At 32.0% G+C, this 20,965-nt stretch overlaps 3 protein-coding genes across 4 annotated transcripts; all 3 read left to right on the top strand.

The window, feature by feature from the left end:
* The first annotated feature begins 6,636 nt into the window (after positions 1-6,636).
* LOC117787026 (AF4/FMR2 family member 2) lies at positions 6,637-10,944 on the top strand. Its single transcript, XM_034625469.1, has 3 exons — positions 6,637-6,959; positions 8,236-8,356; positions 10,454-10,944. Exons 1-3 carry the CDS (start codon positions 6,740-6,742, stop codon positions 10,575-10,577), a joined length of 465 nt encoding a protein of 154 aa, XP_034481360.1. The 5' UTR covers positions 6,637-6,739; the 3' UTR covers positions 10,578-10,944.
* Positions 10,945-15,857: 4,913 nt separating this feature from the next.
* LOC117787056 lies at positions 15,858-20,368 on the top strand. The gene is made up of 5 exons (XM_034625504.1): positions 15,858-16,102; positions 16,170-16,220; positions 16,781-16,871; positions 16,939-17,027; positions 20,247-20,368. Exons 1-5 carry the CDS (start codon positions 15,997-15,999, stop codon positions 20,285-20,287), a joined length of 378 nt encoding a protein of 125 aa, XP_034481395.1. The 5' UTR covers positions 15,858-15,996; the 3' UTR covers positions 20,288-20,368.
* Positions 19,064-20,363, top strand: LOC117786994 (uncharacterized protein DDB_G0271670-like). 2 transcript variants are annotated; one of them, XM_034625439.1, is made up of 2 exons: positions 19,064-19,209; positions 19,594-20,363. In XM_034625439.1, exons 1-2 carry the CDS (start codon positions 19,102-19,104, stop codon positions 20,215-20,217), a joined length of 732 nt encoding a protein of 243 aa, XP_034481330.1. In that variant the 5' UTR covers positions 19,064-19,101; the 3' UTR covers positions 20,218-20,363. The 2 variants fall into 2 exon arrangements, with proteins under 2 accessions (XP_034481330.1, XP_034481322.1); XM_034625431.1 differs by having other exon boundaries at positions 19,067-19,157; positions 19,542-20,363.
* Positions 20,369-20,965: the final 597 nt, after the last annotated feature.

Below are 20,965 nucleotides of genomic sequence, written 5' to 3' on the forward strand. Positions count from 1 at the left end.
AGCAAAAGAAAAAATTAAATAAAATGGATTTCTAAAGCAATAATTATGTGTAGAAATATATGAAACAAAAAATAAAATAAATTTTTTTTTTAAATAAAAATTATAAAAAATATTTTTTTTTGCAGTTATTCAATAAAATTAAAACTGAAAAAAAAAACTGATTAAGATGGATTTAAAAAAATTAGAATTATGTATTAAAATGGGTTTTTTATTTGTGGAGTAATTGAATAAAATTATAATGATTTATTTCTTATCGTATATATACAGAAAACCTTAAAAAATTAATGTTGTCTGTAAACCTTTTTTATTAAAAGTAAAAACAAACTGATTATAATGGATTTCTAAAATAATAATTTTGTTAAGAAATAAATGTAGAAAAAATCAAAAATATTTATTATTTGTGGAATAATTGAATTCAAATTAAAAAAAATTAATTAATTTGTAATTTTACAATACAAATTAAAAAAAATTTGTTATCTTTGGAGTTTTAATAGTAAAAGTAAAAAATAATTTGCTTAAAATGGATTTATAAACTAATTTGAGTGTAGAGAAATAAAAAATAAATAATTGAAAAATGTTTGTTATTTGTAAAGTAATTGAATTAAAATTATAAATCATTAGTTTTGTTCTTTTTTATTTATGCATTAAAAATACAATTTTTAGTTATCTGTTGCCTTTTTTTTAGTAAAAGTGAAAAATACGGATTGATATGGATTTCTAAGATATTAATTATGTCGAAGAGTTGCGGTCGAATTCGGATTGAAGTGAATCGTTGGCTGGATTCACTTGCATTCACTTATTTGCACAGTACGAGTTGCACATCTAAGACGTGATTCGCATTGCATCGAACATTGGGGAATGCGAATTGAGGATTGAGGATTGAAGATTGCGTATACGCAGTGTATGCTGCATGCATTCACTTATTCATTCATTTTGCAGTTGAGTGGATCATTAAAGTAACACACACTCGAAACTCACACACTCTTTAGCTGTCTCTCTCTCTCTTTCGCTCTCTCTTTCTCACTTTCTCTATTTCTGTAGCCGATTCGCACTTCATCGGATGTTACCAAAAATGGCCAAAGCAGCCATCAATGATTGTGGCATGTGCAAGTGGCATTGCCACGCCCAATTACCTTCAAGCACACTACGCCCACCTGCCAACCTGCCAGCCTGGCCAAAAGCAATTCAAAGTTTTTTTTGCCCCCACTCGTCAGCTTCTTCTTTTACCAGTTTTGCGGTAAACAAATTTAAAACACTTTGTTAGCTGCATCAGCGCGGAATTCTCCTATATACTAAACACTGTATATATATATACGCATATATGTACATAGACTTATATACACCAAGAGAAAAATACTCCGAGTTCTTAAAATTTAAATACTTTGATGAAGCATCAAATTTGCAGCTATTCAAAATTTTAAATTATGTTTTTACATGAATATTTATAAAAATATATTTAGTTGTATGATATATAATATACTAGACCTCAAAGGGAAATTTGAACCCGATTAACTATATGATATAGTTATTGGAAAAACTCTAAAAATAATAAAATTACTATGTAATTTTCTCAACGTGTAATCCTTGACCCAAATTTTACCCTCTTTGAAATTTCGTCGTATTGCATGATAAAATTGTCTCATCCATGTTGTGTGAAAATTTCAGCCTACTAGTTCTTTTGGTTTGGGCTGTGCAATGATCAGTCAGTGAATGAAGTCAAAGATTTATATATATAGATTAAAAAGTAATATGAAAAATAAATATGTTTTCACTCATAATAAAATTTTGCATTTTTAATTAAAATTGACTTTGAAATTTACTTATGTTTTAACTATAATTTAACATAACATAATTAAACAACAACTCAAATTTATGAGTTTAAATGAGAAAATTTAATATTTAATTTTTAGACATTCTGGAAGCAGTAAAAACTGTGATTGAAAATGTTTTACATGAAAATTTATTTTAAATCGTAATTTTTATGCAATTTAAATGCAACTATTGTTTAAAAATAAAATAGAATAACTCGACTATGCTATACTTTTTTTTTCTGTGTGCTTGTTAATATATGTGTAGGGTATTTGCCCTCTCCGCTTTTTACTGGAGGGTCGCGTACCTGTGCAAACAGCCGCAAATAAATCGTTCGACATTTATAAGCCAAGTCAAAGTTATGCCAAAGCGTTGCTGAAATTTCTATAGCTATGGAGATGAATGGATGATGTGGGGAAAAGGGGAAAGAGGGCAAAAGGGCAAAATGGCAAAAGGGGTGTGGGGATCCCAAAGTCATGGCCCAAAGTTTCGGCCAGGCTAAAAATAAGATAAATTATGTGGCTGTAGTCAATGGTGCTGTTAACTTACGCACCTGCGATTCAACTTAACTCAACTCAACTCAACTCAACTCAACTTGACTCGATTCAACTCGACTGAAAGACGTGTTAAAGTGTGGCTAAAGGGTTTTTGCGATTGCGATTGATTCCATCTGCTCTTTCAGTAAACCGCATCCATATCCAACCTCATTTACACGCCATCGTAAATTTTGAACCGAAAACTGTGCAGATTCGTCGTGGAAAACCTTCAGTCGCTAGTGAATTCACTGCAGCAGCGTCAGCTACAAATTCCGCACTGCTACAGAAAGCCTCACTGCTCGATTCTGCATACAAAATTCAGATTGTTTCCTGCTTTAAGACATTTTTGGTGACTATTTCCCATGAATTGAAATAACATGCAGAATTGAGCAATGAAGATTTCTGCGATACTGCGGAAAAAGTAGCTTACCAATCAGCAGGGAATTCGAATCATTAACAAATTAACAGCAATGAGCAGTGAAAATTTCACATGCTGAAAACGTAGCTGACCACCTACACCTGTGGGAATGTGTTCCCCACCACATGAATGTTCCCTAACGAAATCTGTAGCGATTTTGTGCACCAGCTAATAATATTTTCGTTTCATTTAGTATTTCTAGTTCCACTTTCGCTTTAATACATCTAGTTTTGTCTCGATTTTCTGCCGTTTCTCTGTCGCTTTTCTATTTTATTTTTGTCTCCCTCGTTTAGTGTGCAGCTCGCAGTTCGCAGTTTTCAGTTCTCAGTTCTCAGTTCTGAGTTCTTTTTTGGGGTCGCACTTTAATGGAATCAAACGAAATGACATTGATCGCTGAAGGCCACTGAACCATTCCCTCTTCTCCATTCCCCTTCCACCTTCTTCCTCTTCCTCTTTCTCACCCCTTTATCAAATTGTTCACACCTCACCCTTCTTCAATTCACTCTCGTCATCAAAAAGATACACGCAAATTATCAACAGATCAAAATAACGCATTTAAGCTGTAAATGTATCTGTAAGTGTATCTTCAAAAAAATATATATGTATATGTGTATATTTATTTGTATCTACAAGCTGTATGTAATGTATCTGAAACTATTTAGTCATTTATTTATTTATTTATCTATCCATAACATATTTTTTTATAATTTACATCTCTAAATATTAATCTTAATTGTAATAAAGATACATGCATCTATATAATTTCATCTGTGAATGTAACTTTATCTGTACAAAATGTCTGTGCAAATATATCTTTAAATTAAATTCTGTATCAGAATAAATGCATCTGTTTTTGTACGAATATGTACTAATCTAATAATGTATCTGAATATGTATAAATGTATCTATATCTGTGTGAATGTTTCATGTTTTACACCTATAAATGTATTGCATCTAAATAATTGTATCTGTAACCATATTTGTATCTCAATTTGTATGAAATTGCATTAATAAATGTATCTTTGTCATATGAAATGTAACTGTGTATGTATAAATGTATCTTTATCTTTATTAATGTATCTGTAACATTATCTGTATGTGTATCTGTATCTAAAGCAATATAATTGTAATCAAATTTGTATGAATGTAATAATATTTGAATTAATAAATGTATCTATATCTTAAAAAATATATCTGTATATGTTGAAATGTATCTTTATCTTAATAAATGTATTTGTGTATGTATCTGTATCTGAATATGTTTAAATGTATCTTAATTTGTATGAATGTATCACTATTTGCATCTATAAATGTAGCTTTATCTTAAGAAATGTATCTTTATATGTATAAATGTATCTTAATTTTTGGATCAATGTATCCGTATCTAAATAAATGAATCTGTTACTTTAATTGTATCTGTTGCTATAAATGTAACTGTATCTGTAACTGTACAAATGTATCTACATATATTGGATTGCGTGTATCTCTATCTGTGTCCCTCTGTCCGTCTCTCAGTCTGTCTGTTTGGATCTGAATCTGGATTTGGGTCGTGGTCGTTGTGCGTTGATTGGTTCGTTAGAATTCTGAATACAGAATAGAGAATTCAGAATTCAGATGATGCGTTTATTATTGCTCGGCTTCTGTTTCAATGCTGATTGGCAAATTACAGCAATTTTTGCATGAAATTAGATTATTTCAAAATAGTTATAAACAAATTAATTGCGCATTACATTCGCTTTTATTCGTTTGTGTACATGTTGTGTTTTTTCCATATGAATATGAGTGGCTTAAAGTGAATAACAAGTGTTATGACACATGAATAAATACGTTTATCAAGTACAACAGTCAAGTGAAGGAAATATGCAATATATGTTGAATTTTAGAGAGAGTTTTTAAAGTGAATAAAGACATAATACATTTGTATACACACACGTTTACATTCATTTAATATTCAAAACTAAATGTAAATTGAAATTCAATTTTAGTCACAACTTTAAATACTTTAAAGCAATGTGTGAGTGTGAGTATTTGTAAGTCAATTTATCCCAAAATTCACATTGAGACTGGCGAAGCGCAAAATGCTTTTCATAAATAGCACAACAACAAGAGTGACTACGAATTATGACAAAAGGAACCCAGGCAACTATTCTTTCATTGTCCCTTTCTCAGACAGACAGACAAACAGACAGATAGCTATCTGACTGACTGACTCACTCACTGACTGACTGACTGACACACTGCTTGACAAGCACTACAAAAGGTGTCAACAATTTCAATCAATGTGACGAGTCTCTGAAATGCCTCAAGCAAATTGTGCAGACATATGAAATGAAGATATGTAGATAAAAAGATACAAAAAGATACACGCTGAGATTTTTATAAATAATCCAGATACATCAAATATATTTAAATATTAATAATGCAATAAATACTTATTAGTTATTTAATGTCAACGTTAGACAATTGTTACAAGATCTTAATCATTAAAATCAACATTTATAGATAGAGATATGTTGACATACATACATATATGCAGCTATGTTTTATGAACATTCTCAGACTCAGAATTAATCTACAACATAAAGAAATTGTCGGTTTGGTTGCTTTTTAATGTAAATAAAATTTTGTTGTATAAATTAAAAAGCATTATTTTAAAGAATAAAGTGTCAAGAATGTTTATTTATTAACAAATTAATTAAATTTAGAAATCAAAAATTATAATAAATTGTGTACTATAAATTTAAAACGTGATGGATAACAAACGACAGCTATGGAAATTGTTTATTTACTAAATTTATTTGTCGAATAGAACAACGAAAATTGTATTGAAATTTCAAACAAATTTATTTACATTTTATATAAATTAATTAATTTATTATTTATTATGTTTTAAATCTGCTAACAAACAATTTATTTAAAAATAACATAATATTAGAAAAAAAATGTAAATAATTATATAAAAAATTTAAAAATTTTGAACTTAAAAGATAAATCTAGATTAAATATGGTAAACGCTTATTTATTTTTTTTTTCGCTGATTTACAATTTATTTACAATTAAAATAGAATTAAAAAAGAAACGAAAATACAACTTCAAATTCTTAAACTAAAATGGTTAACAGCAAAAATAGTTGAAATAAATGATGAAAACTGCAGATACAAATTACAATCAAGTTGAGCTAAACTGGAATTATTGAAAATATGTATGAGATTACAAAACATAATAAATTGCATTAAAATTTAAAACATAAAAACAGATTAAATCAAATTTAACTTAGCTGAAAATATTTAAAATAAAAAATAAAGTTGGGATACTTGATTCATTGTATAAAAATTTAAAGCCAAAAAAAAAAAGGAAAGAAATCATAAGAAATAATGATGCAAGATGCGAAGATACAATGATGTTGAATTTAATTTTAAATTATTTAAAATATAAATATAAATAGAATTTTAAATACAAACAAAATAAGAGAATAAAATACAAGAAAAAATTGTGTACATAGTTAAGATTTTAAATTTAATAAGGTAAACAAATAAATGATGAAAACTGCTGATACAAAGATACATAGATACAAAGATACAATCAAGTTGAGCTTTGCATTTGACTTGTTTTGTTTGTCATGAGATTTGAGTGAGCCAGTGAATGAGTACTCACAAACACCCAACGTGCACTCACCCATTCACATTCACATTCACACTCACATTCACATTCACATTCACTCATACAAATGAGTACGATAATTTATCAATTGTTATCAATTTAGAGGCGCGCAATTTCTTTGCTGTTTATTTTCGTTGGCATTTTTGAATTTGATTTTGATTTTTGTCTTGGCGAGACTTTAGTATACATCTGTGTGTGTGTGTGTGTGTGTGTGTGTGTGTGTGTGTGCATTGTCATAGGCTTCGTTAGAGATTGCGAGCTTCAAACTGTTGACAGTTAAAAACGCGTCGAGAGAAACGTTGAACATCGCAGCTGAATGCGAAATAAAATTAAAAACTCGAAAATGCTCAACGACAACGGTTCATTCTATGATTGTTGTGCAATGGCCAAATCGATAATAACCACAACAACAACAGCAACAGCAACAGCTACAGCAACAACTACAACAACAACAATAAATACACGCAAATGTAGCACAACAATCGCATTTGTTTTGCTTTTAATTTTATGCTGTTTATGTGATTACAATTATGCAAGTACGTAATGCGTAACAAGTAACGTAACGCAGCACGTAACGTAAATTGCTGTGATTTATTGCCTATCAATTATGGCATTTTCCATTCTTTTTTTTACAAATTTTTTTCTGGTTTTTCTTTGGTTTTGTGTGCATTAATTTATGGCGTGTTGAAAATTTCGGGGAAAATATTTTTTTTTTTGTTCTGTAATGTTGATGTCTGTATGTATGTGTGTGTGTGTGTGTGTGTGTGTGTGTGTGTGTGTGTGTGTGTGTGTGTGTGTGTGCGTGCGTGTTAATGAGTGTCACAAATTTAATTGATGCATATTCGATAGCTCATATTACGCATACGCCGCATACGCCAACCCTTAATCAATGCTTTTTTTGTGTCTGTGTCTTTGTGCTGAAAAATTCCAAAAAGAGCATATGAAATGCATATTTCGTGGTCGTGTAAATTGCCTCAAAGGAATTATCACTCATGATATCAATACATTAATTACAAAAATAAAACAATATACCCTTTTTTGCTCATTTTCAATGGGCACAGGCAGGGAATCAAACCGAAGCAAATACAGGTTTCTGAGACCTTTCATTTTTTTGTAAAAAATCATGCCAAATTGGATAAATATTTTGACTTGCATAAGTATTTTTATGATATAAGGAGTTGATTACAAGTGAAAACTTGAGATTTAACATTTTGATTTTTTAAAATTTCAAAGGGGGGACCCTTAGCATCGAAATCGACTCTTGGTCAAAAATAATTAAATTTTTTAAGCGAACAAAGTTTGAATACAGAATGAATTTAAAGTCCAAATCATGACCAAAATGACATTCCGTTTGAAAATCTGTTCAGTTTTGATCAAGTTATGACAGTTGGAAGTTTGTCAACTCTTTGACCTAGCAACTTTACCACAACCGTACCGGTACAAACGTTTTGGCATTCGGTTCTTAACAGAGCGGTCCCGGCACCAGTTCCGGTGTTATTCCCTGGATACAGGGTATAATAAAAAAGGCAAAAATAAAAATTAAGAGAATCAAAGAGAAGCAAGTTCATTAAATTATCAAAAAATAAAAAATGTAAAAAAAAAAAATAAAATAATAATTTAAAATACTGCAAAAATTAGGGAAAAGCCTACACTTAAATTTAAACTTAAAAATAATAAAAATGAAATAATAATATTTTTTTTTTGTTCAAAATTAAAAATCAAATTGTAATCTTAACTGTATAAAACATAAGTGTTGTGTGTCATCATTATTTGCTGAGTGGAAATGTCTGCAATATGGCTTTCTTTTTTTAGGCTGGGCCTCGCAATGCTGGAAGAAACACAACTCGGGTTCGATTCAAACGCCGGACGGAGAATTCAAGCGCCCATTTGGAATACTCTGCACATATCGCTGTTTCCTCTGGTTTCCGCCAATGTAAGTTAAGCAATCAACAATCCAAACACACACACACGCACACACACATACACACACACCCTTAAATACTACCGCAAGCACATACAATTCACAATTTATGGTATTTTCTAGTCGTGTGAATTGCATTTTAAAATAAGAAAGCGGAATTGTCTATGATAATCCGAACATTTGATACCCTTGCAAAGCACTGTTAAATTTATGAAAATATTAAAATTATTTATTCATAAAGTATTCCTCAAATTACACAAATCTAGTTCTTATATATTAACCCGAATATTCCCAGCGTTACCATGTGGTAACAAGCAATAGACATTTACTAAAACTTTATTTTAAGACAACATATGAACACAAGACTAACTTTAATACGAGTATGATATTCTAGGAGTAGATTGTTGTGCAGAACTGATAAAAAGTTGATTGATTGGTTGTATTAAGTCAAGAAATAACAAAGTTTTTCATATTAAGGTTTCATTTTTGATGCTTTGTTTTACAATTTATTTTTTTAAAAAGATAAAAAATTCGTATATTTTATTTAGCAACAAAAAAAAAACTTTTCTTCTTTGTTTCTTCTCTTTCTTACTTAGTTCTTTTTTTGTCTCTAATGGTTCTAAAATAAAAAGTAACTGTGATTGAGAAAGAAATTTTTAATTGAGCAACAAATATTTGAGTCTTATATTTTGTCAAAATAATTACATGACTTACTATGTTCACTAAATGTGTTTCTTATTTAAAATACCTTCTTGAAGAGCATCTCAAAAGATGCCCAGCGACTGTATTTTATACTCCATGTAACCTACATATACCCCATATACACTGATAGAAAAATTTCAAAGTATAAATAAACTCAACTGATTTTGATATTGTCATGTAAGATTTAAAAATAAAAAATAAAATATGAAAAAAACTTAAAGCTTAGTGTAAATATTAAAATTCAAAAGAGAGTTTTTCTTGCAGTGTAGGTGAATAAGTAGTAAGCAAGCGGAGTTTTCCGTTGGCATATGAATTGCACAACAATTAAAAAAGCTGGCAGCGCCATTACATTGCTGTTGCCAGCGTTGCCACCCTCGCGATAAATATTTCAACGGCTTTTCACGAATATTCAGTAAATTCAACGAGTGTGTGTGTGTGACAGAGACAGAGAGCATAAAGTTAACATTACTGGGAATTCAGTTAACTACTTAAGTCTTGCTTACTTCCATCACCTGAGGGAAATCGCGAAAAGCAGCTCAACTATTTCCAATAACATTTGTTTTTAGCCCAGTACCCAAAGAACACACAGGCTTATGGGTTTGTGCAAATGTCTGTCTGTCCTTAAAAGCAACTGAATCACTTTAGATTAGCATTTTTTTAAATATGTGTAAAAATAATGTAAAACAAAATAATTTAATTTTTCTATATTTTTTCTATTATTTAATATATATAATATTAAAGGAAGATCTCTCTGTATTTTTTTTTATGTGTATGAAAATAATTTATTTTGTTTTTTTTCAATTTTTATATATTAAATATCATACATTTTATTTAAAATAATATTCTTTTTCTATATATATTTATTGTTTTATCTTATATTTAATATATCTATTATTAAATCATAAGATATATTAAAAAAACGATTTTATTCAAGTGCTAATTTTAAATCAAAAATAGCATGAATTTTCAATGTGCGGAAATATTTTAGTACAAAATACTTTCTTTTTTGAATTTCAAATTGTATATAATAAAAATATCATACAATTTATTGATTAATTTTATTTATTTTTCTATATTTGTATATTTTTTATTTTTTGCTATTATTTTTAATCAACATTATGATTTTTAAATTTATCAGATATTTTTAAAGAAATTGTTTTGAGTATTTCCAATAAAATTTGTTTGTTTCTTTTTTTTGTGGCTTTCAATTTTTATTTCATTAATGTTAACAAGGTACTGGACATTTAACAGTCGATCATCTCGATTGTAGCATTTTTACTTATTTCATATGTATTCCTACATCATTTAGTTATTAGATCTAAACTTAATTTTACTTTGACAGTACATGACTAATTGTTTTCTGTATCTTTCTTCTACATTGTCTTCGAATTTTTGTTTGCTTTACAGTTATCCGTATTGTGAGTTCATTTTCGATTTGCGCTTATCGAGACACTTTACATCATTTCCGGACTGTTACGAGATTCGCTGTAATGAGACCTTCACATTCTTTGGCACCGAACAGAATTACTGAATACGATATGTGCTCTGGAGAGGACAAACTATCGAACATACTATCGTGGAAGTGTAAGGCAGTGTATTATTCTAAATATATTCAAGACTCTATTCGAAGGTTAAGGCTCTAAGGGAAAACAAACTCTCCACAATACTATCGTGAAAATCTGTAATTAGTTCGTTAAAATATTGAATCGTTAAAGATCGATAGTAAAAGAAAGTAGATAAAACTAACTTGAATGGATAGAAAAATTTACAATAATATTCGATTGAAAGGTAAAATATATCTATAAATAATATACCCAAAACCATTATCAAAAGATCTACTGGTTGTTGTGATTCTCAAATGTGAATAACAATTTATTGAGACGTCACATTATACAAAATAAGATCGTGAAATTTTAAACAAATATTTTAATATATTTTTTTATATGTATGCTATATTACTGTGGAATATGAACATAAAAAATTTGTCAAAATTACAAAAAAAAAAACTAACGCAAAATACCAATAAGATAATAGAAAGATTTAATTTCGATTACTTCCGCTGCTGTAAACAAATGCAAGGTACATTTACAAATTTAAGATATTTTAAGCTTTTTAATAATAAAATCAACAATAATGAAACTGTCGGTGGTACTATCGTGAAAGTGAATTGAATTCAAATAAATCTATTAGTGTTAAAAGTATCTTATACTCTATCCGATAGTATCAGTGATAGTTTTACCGCTTTCAAAATAGATATATTAATAATAAAATATTTAATAAACTCTGTAATTAATAAAAACATTTACACTGGCAAAAAAATACTGATTTCTAACATCGATTAAACTTGTCCTTTAAGTTTCAATAAAAAAAAGGCAATTTTAAGAGAGAAAAAAATTGGTCTTATAATCCAAATATTTTCTATATATTTAAGAGTTTTAAATTTGACATACAAATTTTTGTTAGAGAGCTTTTTCTCGATAGAACTAACGATAGTTGTGCTGGCTAAAAATATACTACCTATTATTAATTTTTTTTTTTGCCTCATTGTACATTGAATGAATTTAATAAATCTTTATATATAAAACTTTTTGTCGTGTCTCACTCACTGACCGATCATTGCACAGCATAAACCATAAGAACATAGCTGAGATAGTTTTATCAAGACGGCGTTTTGCAAAATTCGAGCTGCAAAGTGGTCAAATTCGGGGTAATATTTACTTAAGCTAATCGATAATTGTTGATTTAAAATATTATGGAAATGAAGTGGTGGAAACTCTTTTGGTCGTTTTGTTGTGAGCTGAACTCCTGGAAGAGGCACTGAAGCTAACAGTACTCAGGGGAAGAAAGTCCATTAATTTGTGGCAACCTGCTGGCAATTTCCTTTCGGTGTGTGCCTTTAGTTTATTTCCGCCAACTGCGTGTGTTCATAATAAAGAACAGGTTGACGCCAAAACAAGCAAATAAACAAAGCGACAGACACCAGGAAAAGCAAAACAAACAAACACACAAACAAACAAACAAACAAACAAAAAAACAGACAACAAAAACAGAAACAGAAAGAAAAACAACAATGGAGACCGTAACTCAATCCGAAATGAAGCCAAGTCCCAAAAACTGAAACCTATCCGCAAAAATTTGCATAAAAATTAGCATTCTAATTGCCATGAGTCCCAAAATGAATGGAAATAAAGCGAGAGGAAGAGTTAATTTCTATCTGTACGGTGTGTCCATCTCATTCTCTCTGCCCACTCACGATTTTGGCCATTGTCTTGGCCACGTTGCTTAGGCGTCGAGTTAATTGTTTGCTTAGTGTCATAAAAATACAGTTTACGCCTTTCAAAACAACACGTGCAGACGCGGCCACAAATAAACGCAATACGTATACGTACTACGTATTACGTATACGCATTGCCTGCCAAAGAACAGCAAGAACAAAAACAACAACATTTGCCTGACAGAAGTATGACTTCTCAATTAGGAATAAATGAATGATCAGCTCAGAGTTTGCCTGTAATCTATTTATATTGCCAAACCAAATGAGTTACTAATAAAATATGAACTACAATGTTATTTAATTGCATATTATTTGTGTAGAGTATTTAAATAAAATATTAAAATATTTGCTGTATAGTTGAATGAAACAATTAACTTTAATATGAGTCAAATTAAATTTTAAAGCAATTTAAGCACAATTGTTTTGCATATAAATATGAAAGGTATTTTATTAAATATTTTCACAGAATATTTTAACAAGTTAAAAAAATATTTGCCGTATAGTTTAATTAAACAATTATATAATATGAGTCATATTTAATTGAAAAACAATTTAAATACAATCGCTTAGCCCATAATAAATAAATAGTAATGTATTTAAATGTTTTTGCTGAGTATTTGAATGTATATAAAGGTCTTTGTCCTGAGTCACTCACTGACTGATCATTGCACAGCCCAAACCACAAGACGTAGGAGGCTGCAATTTTCACACAACATAGCTAAGACAATTTATTAATCCATAAAAATATTAGCTGAATAGTTGAATTAAATAATAAAATACATTATGTGTTTTAATTAATTTAAAGATCATTTTAACACAATTCCATAAATTAAAGTAATTTACATTATTGTAAATACGTTCTTTATTTATGTAAATGTCATTTGTGGTATTAGATACCCGGCCAGTGCGATAGCCACTTGCAGGGTGTGCACAGTCAGTACGTTTTGGGCCACGTGCAAACAAAGGGTCGCCCCAGACAATGTTGTCGCTGGGAAAACTTTTAACTTTTACAAACTTAATTGCTGGCTTCGCTGCGAATATGCTCTAAATATAAATGTAAGTATACATATCCCACCACAGGCAACTCTGGCAGCTGAAAGCTGGAAGCTCAGCTGGCGGCTGACCAGAAAAAGGAGAGTGAGCCTGTTAAAAGGTTGGGTGGAAAGGGGTGGAAAGGCGAGAAAAGGGAAGGAACGGGGCAAGGATAAACGGCAGGAAAATGGGAAGCTTGTTTTAAGCACTCGCTTTGTTCTTTAGGCGGCATTTTATTTAGTGTTTTTGCTTTCATAAATTTAAACTAGTTTAATTCCATTTAACATAATTTCATTTAATTTAAGACAACAGAAAACAACCCCCGTTTTCCACTTGTGAGGGGGAAATTGACCAAGGTTGGTAGCGCAAACATTTTATGTGTAGTTGTGTGAAAATCCTGAAAACTTCTTCAGTCGAATCATCTAATATCATCGAACTGATAGAAAAAGAAAAGCAAAAAAATATTAAATTGCTCGTTGGTGGAAAATAGGTAGCTTGTAGGAGATAATTTTATTTTTTTTATTTTAATTTATCAATTTGTATCAATAGATATAACATTTTTAAAAGCTTCTTGAATAGCTTAACGTGTATTTTCCACCCAGGGGTGTTACTTTTTAAAAATCGGTCAAGCAATATAGAAATCCATTCTAGTATATCTAATACATTGTATAAACATAATTTGCATAATTAAATATCCATTTGATATTTATCGAATGAAACTTAAAAAGGGTTTTCAACAATAATGAGTTGCAACTCATTTTCCTCCTAGGGGAAAATTCTCGAAATTCCTTAGGAAGATATTTTTGATTTAGTTGAGTTGTAATTAGTTGAGAGTCATTTACTTGTGTACTAAAAAATCAGTTTATCAATTGCGTCACACAAATGTTTCATACAACAGTTTTCCAACACTTTTCGCCTCTCTGGGGGATATTTTCACTCAAATTGACAATGTAGATAAGACATTTTGTAAGCAGTTGTCAATGACAGAGTTAAGCCTATTAATCAATTAAGTTGCCAATGAATTGTGGTTAAACTTTGACAAGTTCTATTTGTTGAGGCAATAGAAATACTCGTATTTGTTTCATCTTTAAGCCGTTTAGTCATTGACCGTGAATAACCCCCTCTCCCCTCCCACTCCCTCCCTTATGCACCTTAAATGTAAATCCGTTATCAAATAACATATATGTAACTATTAACAGTAAATCTTACAAAATTGCGTATACGTAACGTGCAACTTAAAGAGTGTGCCTTGGAAATATGATTGGCTGCCAGAAGTTGGCCAAAGATATTAGTAAAAGCAGGGCAAGCAGAAGGGGGAAGGGGGAAAGGGGTGCGTGAAGGGGTAATCACTTCAACTTGAACTGCAAATAAATATTCAGAATGCAATTACGCATGGAATTCGCTGGCACTTATCTTGGCGTTTTACTCCCTCATTCGTCTTCATTTTGTACCCGTTACGTAGCCAAAAAAAAACGGGTATATTGTATTCGTTGAAATGCATAAAGTCGGCTTGATTGATATTGATATTATCTATCATCATACTTAATCGCATCCAGATCGTATAAGTATTACAGAATTTATGGCTGTTTTGAGTTTTTAAACTCTTCTAGCGCCTGAAAGTAGGCTTTACTTTTTAAAATATTAATATAAAATTAATATGCAGTAATTGTTAGTAATGGTTTAGACAAAACAAGCAATGCAAATATATGTTTGATATAATTTTTAAACTCTGCAAATTTTATTCTTTATTTTTTTTTAAAGTTGTTCTAATAACCATAAGATAAATTTAAATCAGACAGAAACTTGAACTTCAAGATAATAGACTGTGCATGCAAAATATTGTGTAAGTTTTTAATCTAGTCAAAACAATTTCTTGAGTTACTGTATATCCAAATTGATACCTTATACGAATTCCGAATAAAATCAGTTCGATATTGACTTTCCGGAATACCTGTCTTCTGCAAGTTTTTTGTTTATAATTTTTATTTCATAATAAAATTCTTCCAAATTTCGATCCTTCCCAAATTTGATCTTCTTAATAACAGAATTCACAATATTGGTTTTCTAATTAAATGCTTTCTAGTTTTGTTTTCCAAATTTTCGTATTCCTATTAATAATTTGAAATACACGAATGGGAAGGGAATCATCTGAATTGTTTAACGGGTAAATCAGAGTCAGTATTTCGCCTTCAGACTTCTCCACTTGTTTTTGCTGCTGTTGTTGTTGTTGTTGTTGTTGCTGCCTGAAGTTATTTAAGTTTTTACGATGTCATTTGGAAAAAAGTTTGTAATCATTTTCGTTAGTGCAGTACTTGAAAACTGCGATGAGAGGCGAAGCGAAATGAAAGAAAGCAATTGCAAGAAATTATTTATACGGTTTTATTTTTTTTTTTTTGCAGACAGTTGCAAGTTGGCCAACTCCGAACACTGCCACGCCCCCTGTTCTGGCCCCATATGTATATATATATATAAATATAAAGCTTAAGCCACAACAGTCAACTCGCATTTTCAAGCGGACAAGTCAAAGTTTTTGGATTTCTTAGTTCAGTACTTTGAAACTTTTTTCCATTCTCGGTTTACTTTTCTTCTTTTTTTTTTTCGCTTCGTTTTCGAAATACTCTCGTATTAGCGCGATTTGAGTGGAATGCAACTTTTACTTTCCATTGAGGCACTGTGGAGGATGCTGCTCCTGCTCCTGGTTGTAGTCCTGACTCTGGTCCCGCTTAAAGTCAGTGGTCAGACTGAATCAAGTTAGTGACCAACTATTAAGTCAACATCCATTGCAATTCCTTTTCCATGTGTTGTATTTACTTGTAGCACCCAAGTCCCGACCCTATTCCAGGTACTGCAACCGTTTTGCCGAGGAAGGTGAGTGCCCAAACTCAAACTCATTCACAGTCATAATTCATAATTGAAAAATAGCTATAAAGTTCGACAAAATATCACAAAATCTGTGTTCTGTTTTCTCCTGTAATTGCTCAAGCAAATACACTTTATTTTTTGTAAAAAGTAATGAATTATTAAGATAAATTTTTGACTCTCTTATACGATAATACTATGAAGTTATAATTCAATTTTGATTATTACTTAAAATTAAAAAAATAACTTTTATAGTTAATTTTTTTAAATAAAAATGATTTTAAATTTTGAATGTCCAAATCTTTTAAGCTTCCAAAATCAATACCTTTCATATATTATTCCACATGTCCTTAAAGAACACATAAAAATTATATTTAAAATAAAAATTTTGGTCACATTTTTTAAAATATTTGAAATATAAATTAAAAATTTAATTTTTATTATTTTAATGAATTTTAAATAATTATATTATTAGTTGAATTTATAATGGTACACTTAAATATTATATATATACATTTATGGTTTTTTTCTATTTGTATATTTGTGTCGCAATCCTTTACCAATTGTAGTGCAAGGCTCCAGACCTTTATGCGAAAAAAATTCCTACATTGTGGCCGTGAGGAGATGCCACTTTTTCTGTAGCTCTTCAAATGAAATAAGGTATGTTTCAGTCATTCATATCTATCTATCGAGATATTTTTTAATCTTCACATTACCATTTCTCTAGCCTTGGGGAATGCAATACCAAATTGCCGGATAAGGTAGAGTATCCCAAGTGCAAGGACCTCTTCTGCACAGCAGCCCCCAGCGGATCAGGTACAGCATCCATTCCGACAGCCCGACCTCCACTCACGACCCTGACAACCACACTAAAGACGACTCCGACCACAGCCATCAACTCCGAACTGACAGATTCAACCTCATCACATCAGACCACTGAGAGCCCGGAGAATCTCTTGCCGGATAAAAGTGAAAATTCTACAGTTACAACTTCAGCTGAACTAGAAACTAGTTTATCTGAATCACCAACATCCTCAAGTCCAGCTTGCTCAGAAGCTACAAGTTCTTCCGGAACTAGTTCACCTGAATCAACTTTTTCTTCAAGCGATTCTCCTGCGTCAAATACTTCTCCAGAAACAACAATGATCCCAGACTTCTCAGAAACTACAAGTTCTGGAACTAGTTCACCTGAATCAACATCCTCTTCAAGCGATTCTTCTGCATCAAATACTTCTCCAGAATCAACAGAGATTCCAGACTTCTCAGGAGTACGAGTTGTGGAACTAGTTCACCTGAATCAACATCCTCTACAAGCGATTCTTCTGCATCAAATACTTCTCCAGAAACAACAATGATCCCAGACTTCTCAGAAACTACAAGTTCTGGAACTAGTTCACCTGAATCAACATCCTCTACAAGCGATTCTTCTGCATCAAATACTTCTCCAGAATCAACAGAGATTCCAGACTTCTCAGGGAGTACGAGTTGTGGAACTACTTCACCCGAAATCACCTCCTCTACAAGCGATTCTTCTGCATCAAATACTTCTCCAGAAACAACAATGATCCCAGACTTCTCAGAAACTACAAGTTCTGGAACAGTTTCAAATGATTCAGAATCGTCTTCAAGCGATTCTCCTGCATCAAATACTTCTCCAGAAACAACAATGATCCCAGACTTCTCAGAAACTACAAGTTCTGGAACTAGTTCACCTGAATCAACATCCTCTTCAAGCGATTCTTCTGCATCAAATACTTCTCCAGAATCAACAGAGATTCCAGACTTCTCAGGGAGTACGAGTTGTGGAACTAGTTCACCTGAATCAACATCCTCTACAAGCGATTCTTCTGCATCAAATACTTCTCCAGAAACAACAATGATCCCAGACTTCTCAGAAACTACAAGTTCTGGAACTAGTTCACCTGAATCAACATCCTCTACAAGCGATTCTTCTGCATCAAATACTTCTCCAGAAACAACAATGATCCCAGACTTCTCAGAAACTACAAGTTCTGGAACTAGTTCACCTGAATCAACATCCTCTTCAAGCGATTCTTCTGCATCAAATACTTCTCCAGAATCAACAGAGATTCCAGACTTCTCAGGAACTACCAGTTGTGGAACAAGTTCACCTGAATCAACATCCTCTACAAGCGATTCTTCTGCATCAAATACTTCTCCAGAAACAACAGAGTTCCCAGACTCAACAAGAACAACTTGCTTACCTGAATTAACCTCCTCTTCAAGCGATTCTTCTGCATCAAATACTTCTCCAGAAACAACGGAGATTCCAGACTTCTCAGAAACTACTAGTTGTGGAACTAGTTCACCTGAATCAACATCCTCTACAAGCGATTCTTCTGCATCAAATACTTCTCCAGAAACAACAGAGTTCCCAGACTCAACAAGAACAACTTGCTTACCTGAATTAACCTCCTCTTCAAGCGATTCTTCTGCATCAAATACTTCTCCAGAAACAACGGAGATTCCAGACTTCTCAGAAACTACTAGTTGTGGAACTAGTTCACCTGAATCAACATCCTCTTCAAGCGATTCTTCTGCATCAAATACTTTTTCAGAAATAACAGAGTTCCCAGACTCAACAGGAACAACTAGTTTACCTGAATTAGCCTCCTCTTCAAGCGATTCTCCTGCATCAAATACTTCTCCAGAAACAACAGGGATCCCAGACTTCTCAGAAACTACAAGTTCTGGAACAGTTTCAAATGATTCAGAATCGTCTTCAAGCGATTCTCCTGCATCAAATACTTCTCCAGAAACAACAGGGATCCCAGACTTCTCAGAAACTACAAGTTCTGGAACAGTTTCAAATGATTCAGAATCGTCTTCAAGCGATTCTCCTGCATCAAATACTTCTCCAGAAACAACAATGATCCCAGACTTCTCAGAAACTACTAGTTGTGGAACTAGTTCACCTGAATCAACATCCTCTTCAAGCGATTCTTCTGCATCAAATACTTCTCCAGAAACAACAGGGATCCCAGACTCAACAAGAACAACTTGCTTACCTGAATTAACCTCCTCTTCAAGCGATTCTTCTGCATCAAATACTTATCCAGAAACAACAGAGTTCCCAGACTCAACAAGAACAACTAGCTTACCTGAATTAGCCTCTTCTTCAAGCGATTCTCCTGCATCAAATACTTCTCCAGAAACAACAGGGATCCCAGACTTCTCAGAAACTACAACTTCTGGAACTACTTCACCCGAAATAACCTCCTCTTCAAGCGATTCTTCTGCATCAAATAATTCTCCAGAAACAACAGAGTTCCCAGACTCAACAAGAACAACTTGCTTACCTGAATTAACCTCCTCTTCAAGCGATTCTTCTGCATCAAATACTTCTCCAGAAACAACGGAGATTCCAGACTTCTCAGAAACTACAAGTTGTGGAACAAGTTCACCTGAATCAACATCCTCTTCAAGCGATTCTCCTGCATCAAATACTTCTCCAGAAACAACAATGATACCAGACTTCTCAGAAACTACAAGTTCTGGAACTAGTTCACATGAATCAACATCCTCTTCAAGCGATTCTTCTGCATCAAATACTTCTCCAGAAACAACAATGATACCAGACTTCTCAGAAACTACAAGTTCTGGAACTAGTTCACATGAATCAACATCCTCTTCAAGCGATTCTTCTGCATCAAATACTTCTCCAGAAACAACAATGATACCAGACTTCACAGGAACTACAAGTTCATCTTCTTTTCAAACTAGTTCATCTGAATCATCAACTACCTCTTCAACTGATTCCCTAAGCTGGGCAACAACAGTGGGCTCAGCTGCTAATGCAACTACAGACTCTGGAAGCAGTTTAGAAAGTAGTTCCTCCGCTAAAGACACGACTGAGGACTCTGAAGAGATATCTATATTGACCACAATAATTGGATCTTCTTCGGATCCCCCGGACAGCACGACGACACCTTGGACAACAACTGATTCAGGCTCTACAAAATATTGTAGAATTGTTTGCGACTGAAATGCGATCTTGATTTTGATTTTTTTCAGATTCCGAAGGGAACTTCGACGAAGATGTCTTCTATCCATAATCTTAAATACTTGTTTTCTATAATTTACCTGGTGTGTGGTCTCAAATAAATGTTATGGCAAAATATTTAATTTTAATTCAACTAGATGATTATGGTAGTTTTTATTTTAATTGGAAATTATTTAGTATTTCCATGGTTTTTAAATATTGAGCTGATTCGAGATATTGATTGAGTAGTATGATAATTGAATGATTTATCTTCAATTAAATGATATATTTTCGGCTGTTTACGCGGACTGAAACCATTTTGAAAAAATTCCATCTACAATGGGGGAAAATAGATAAATAATTGGATTGTTTTTTCATTGACTCATACATGCAGTTGGATGACACGGGCAACGCCGCGTATTCATTAAAATATATGCTCGTGAAAATATTTGTGCTATCCGTTTCTGTGTCACAAGTTGCACTTGACATTTTGTGGGTCCGTTCTGTGGCAATTATGACAAACAAACGGTTTGTGCACAATTTGGAGGCTGATGGATTTGATTTGTATGATATGAGTGCGAATACATGTTTGTATTCACAGTATGGGTATGAGAACTAGTACGAGTGCGAGTACGAATTCTAGAATGGGGTATTAATCATTGGGCGCATGTAAAACGCAAAAATTTGCAATTGCAAGATTTGTTTTTCTACTTTTTATACCCTTTCAGCGGGCGTTATATTTTTTTCACGA

Source organism: Drosophila innubila, chromosome X (assembly GCF_004354385.1).
Source record: "Drosophila innubila isolate TH190305 chromosome X, UK_Dinn_1.0, whole genome shotgun sequence".
Lineage (NCBI taxonomy): Eukaryota > Metazoa > Arthropoda > Insecta > Diptera > Drosophilidae > Drosophila > Drosophila innubila.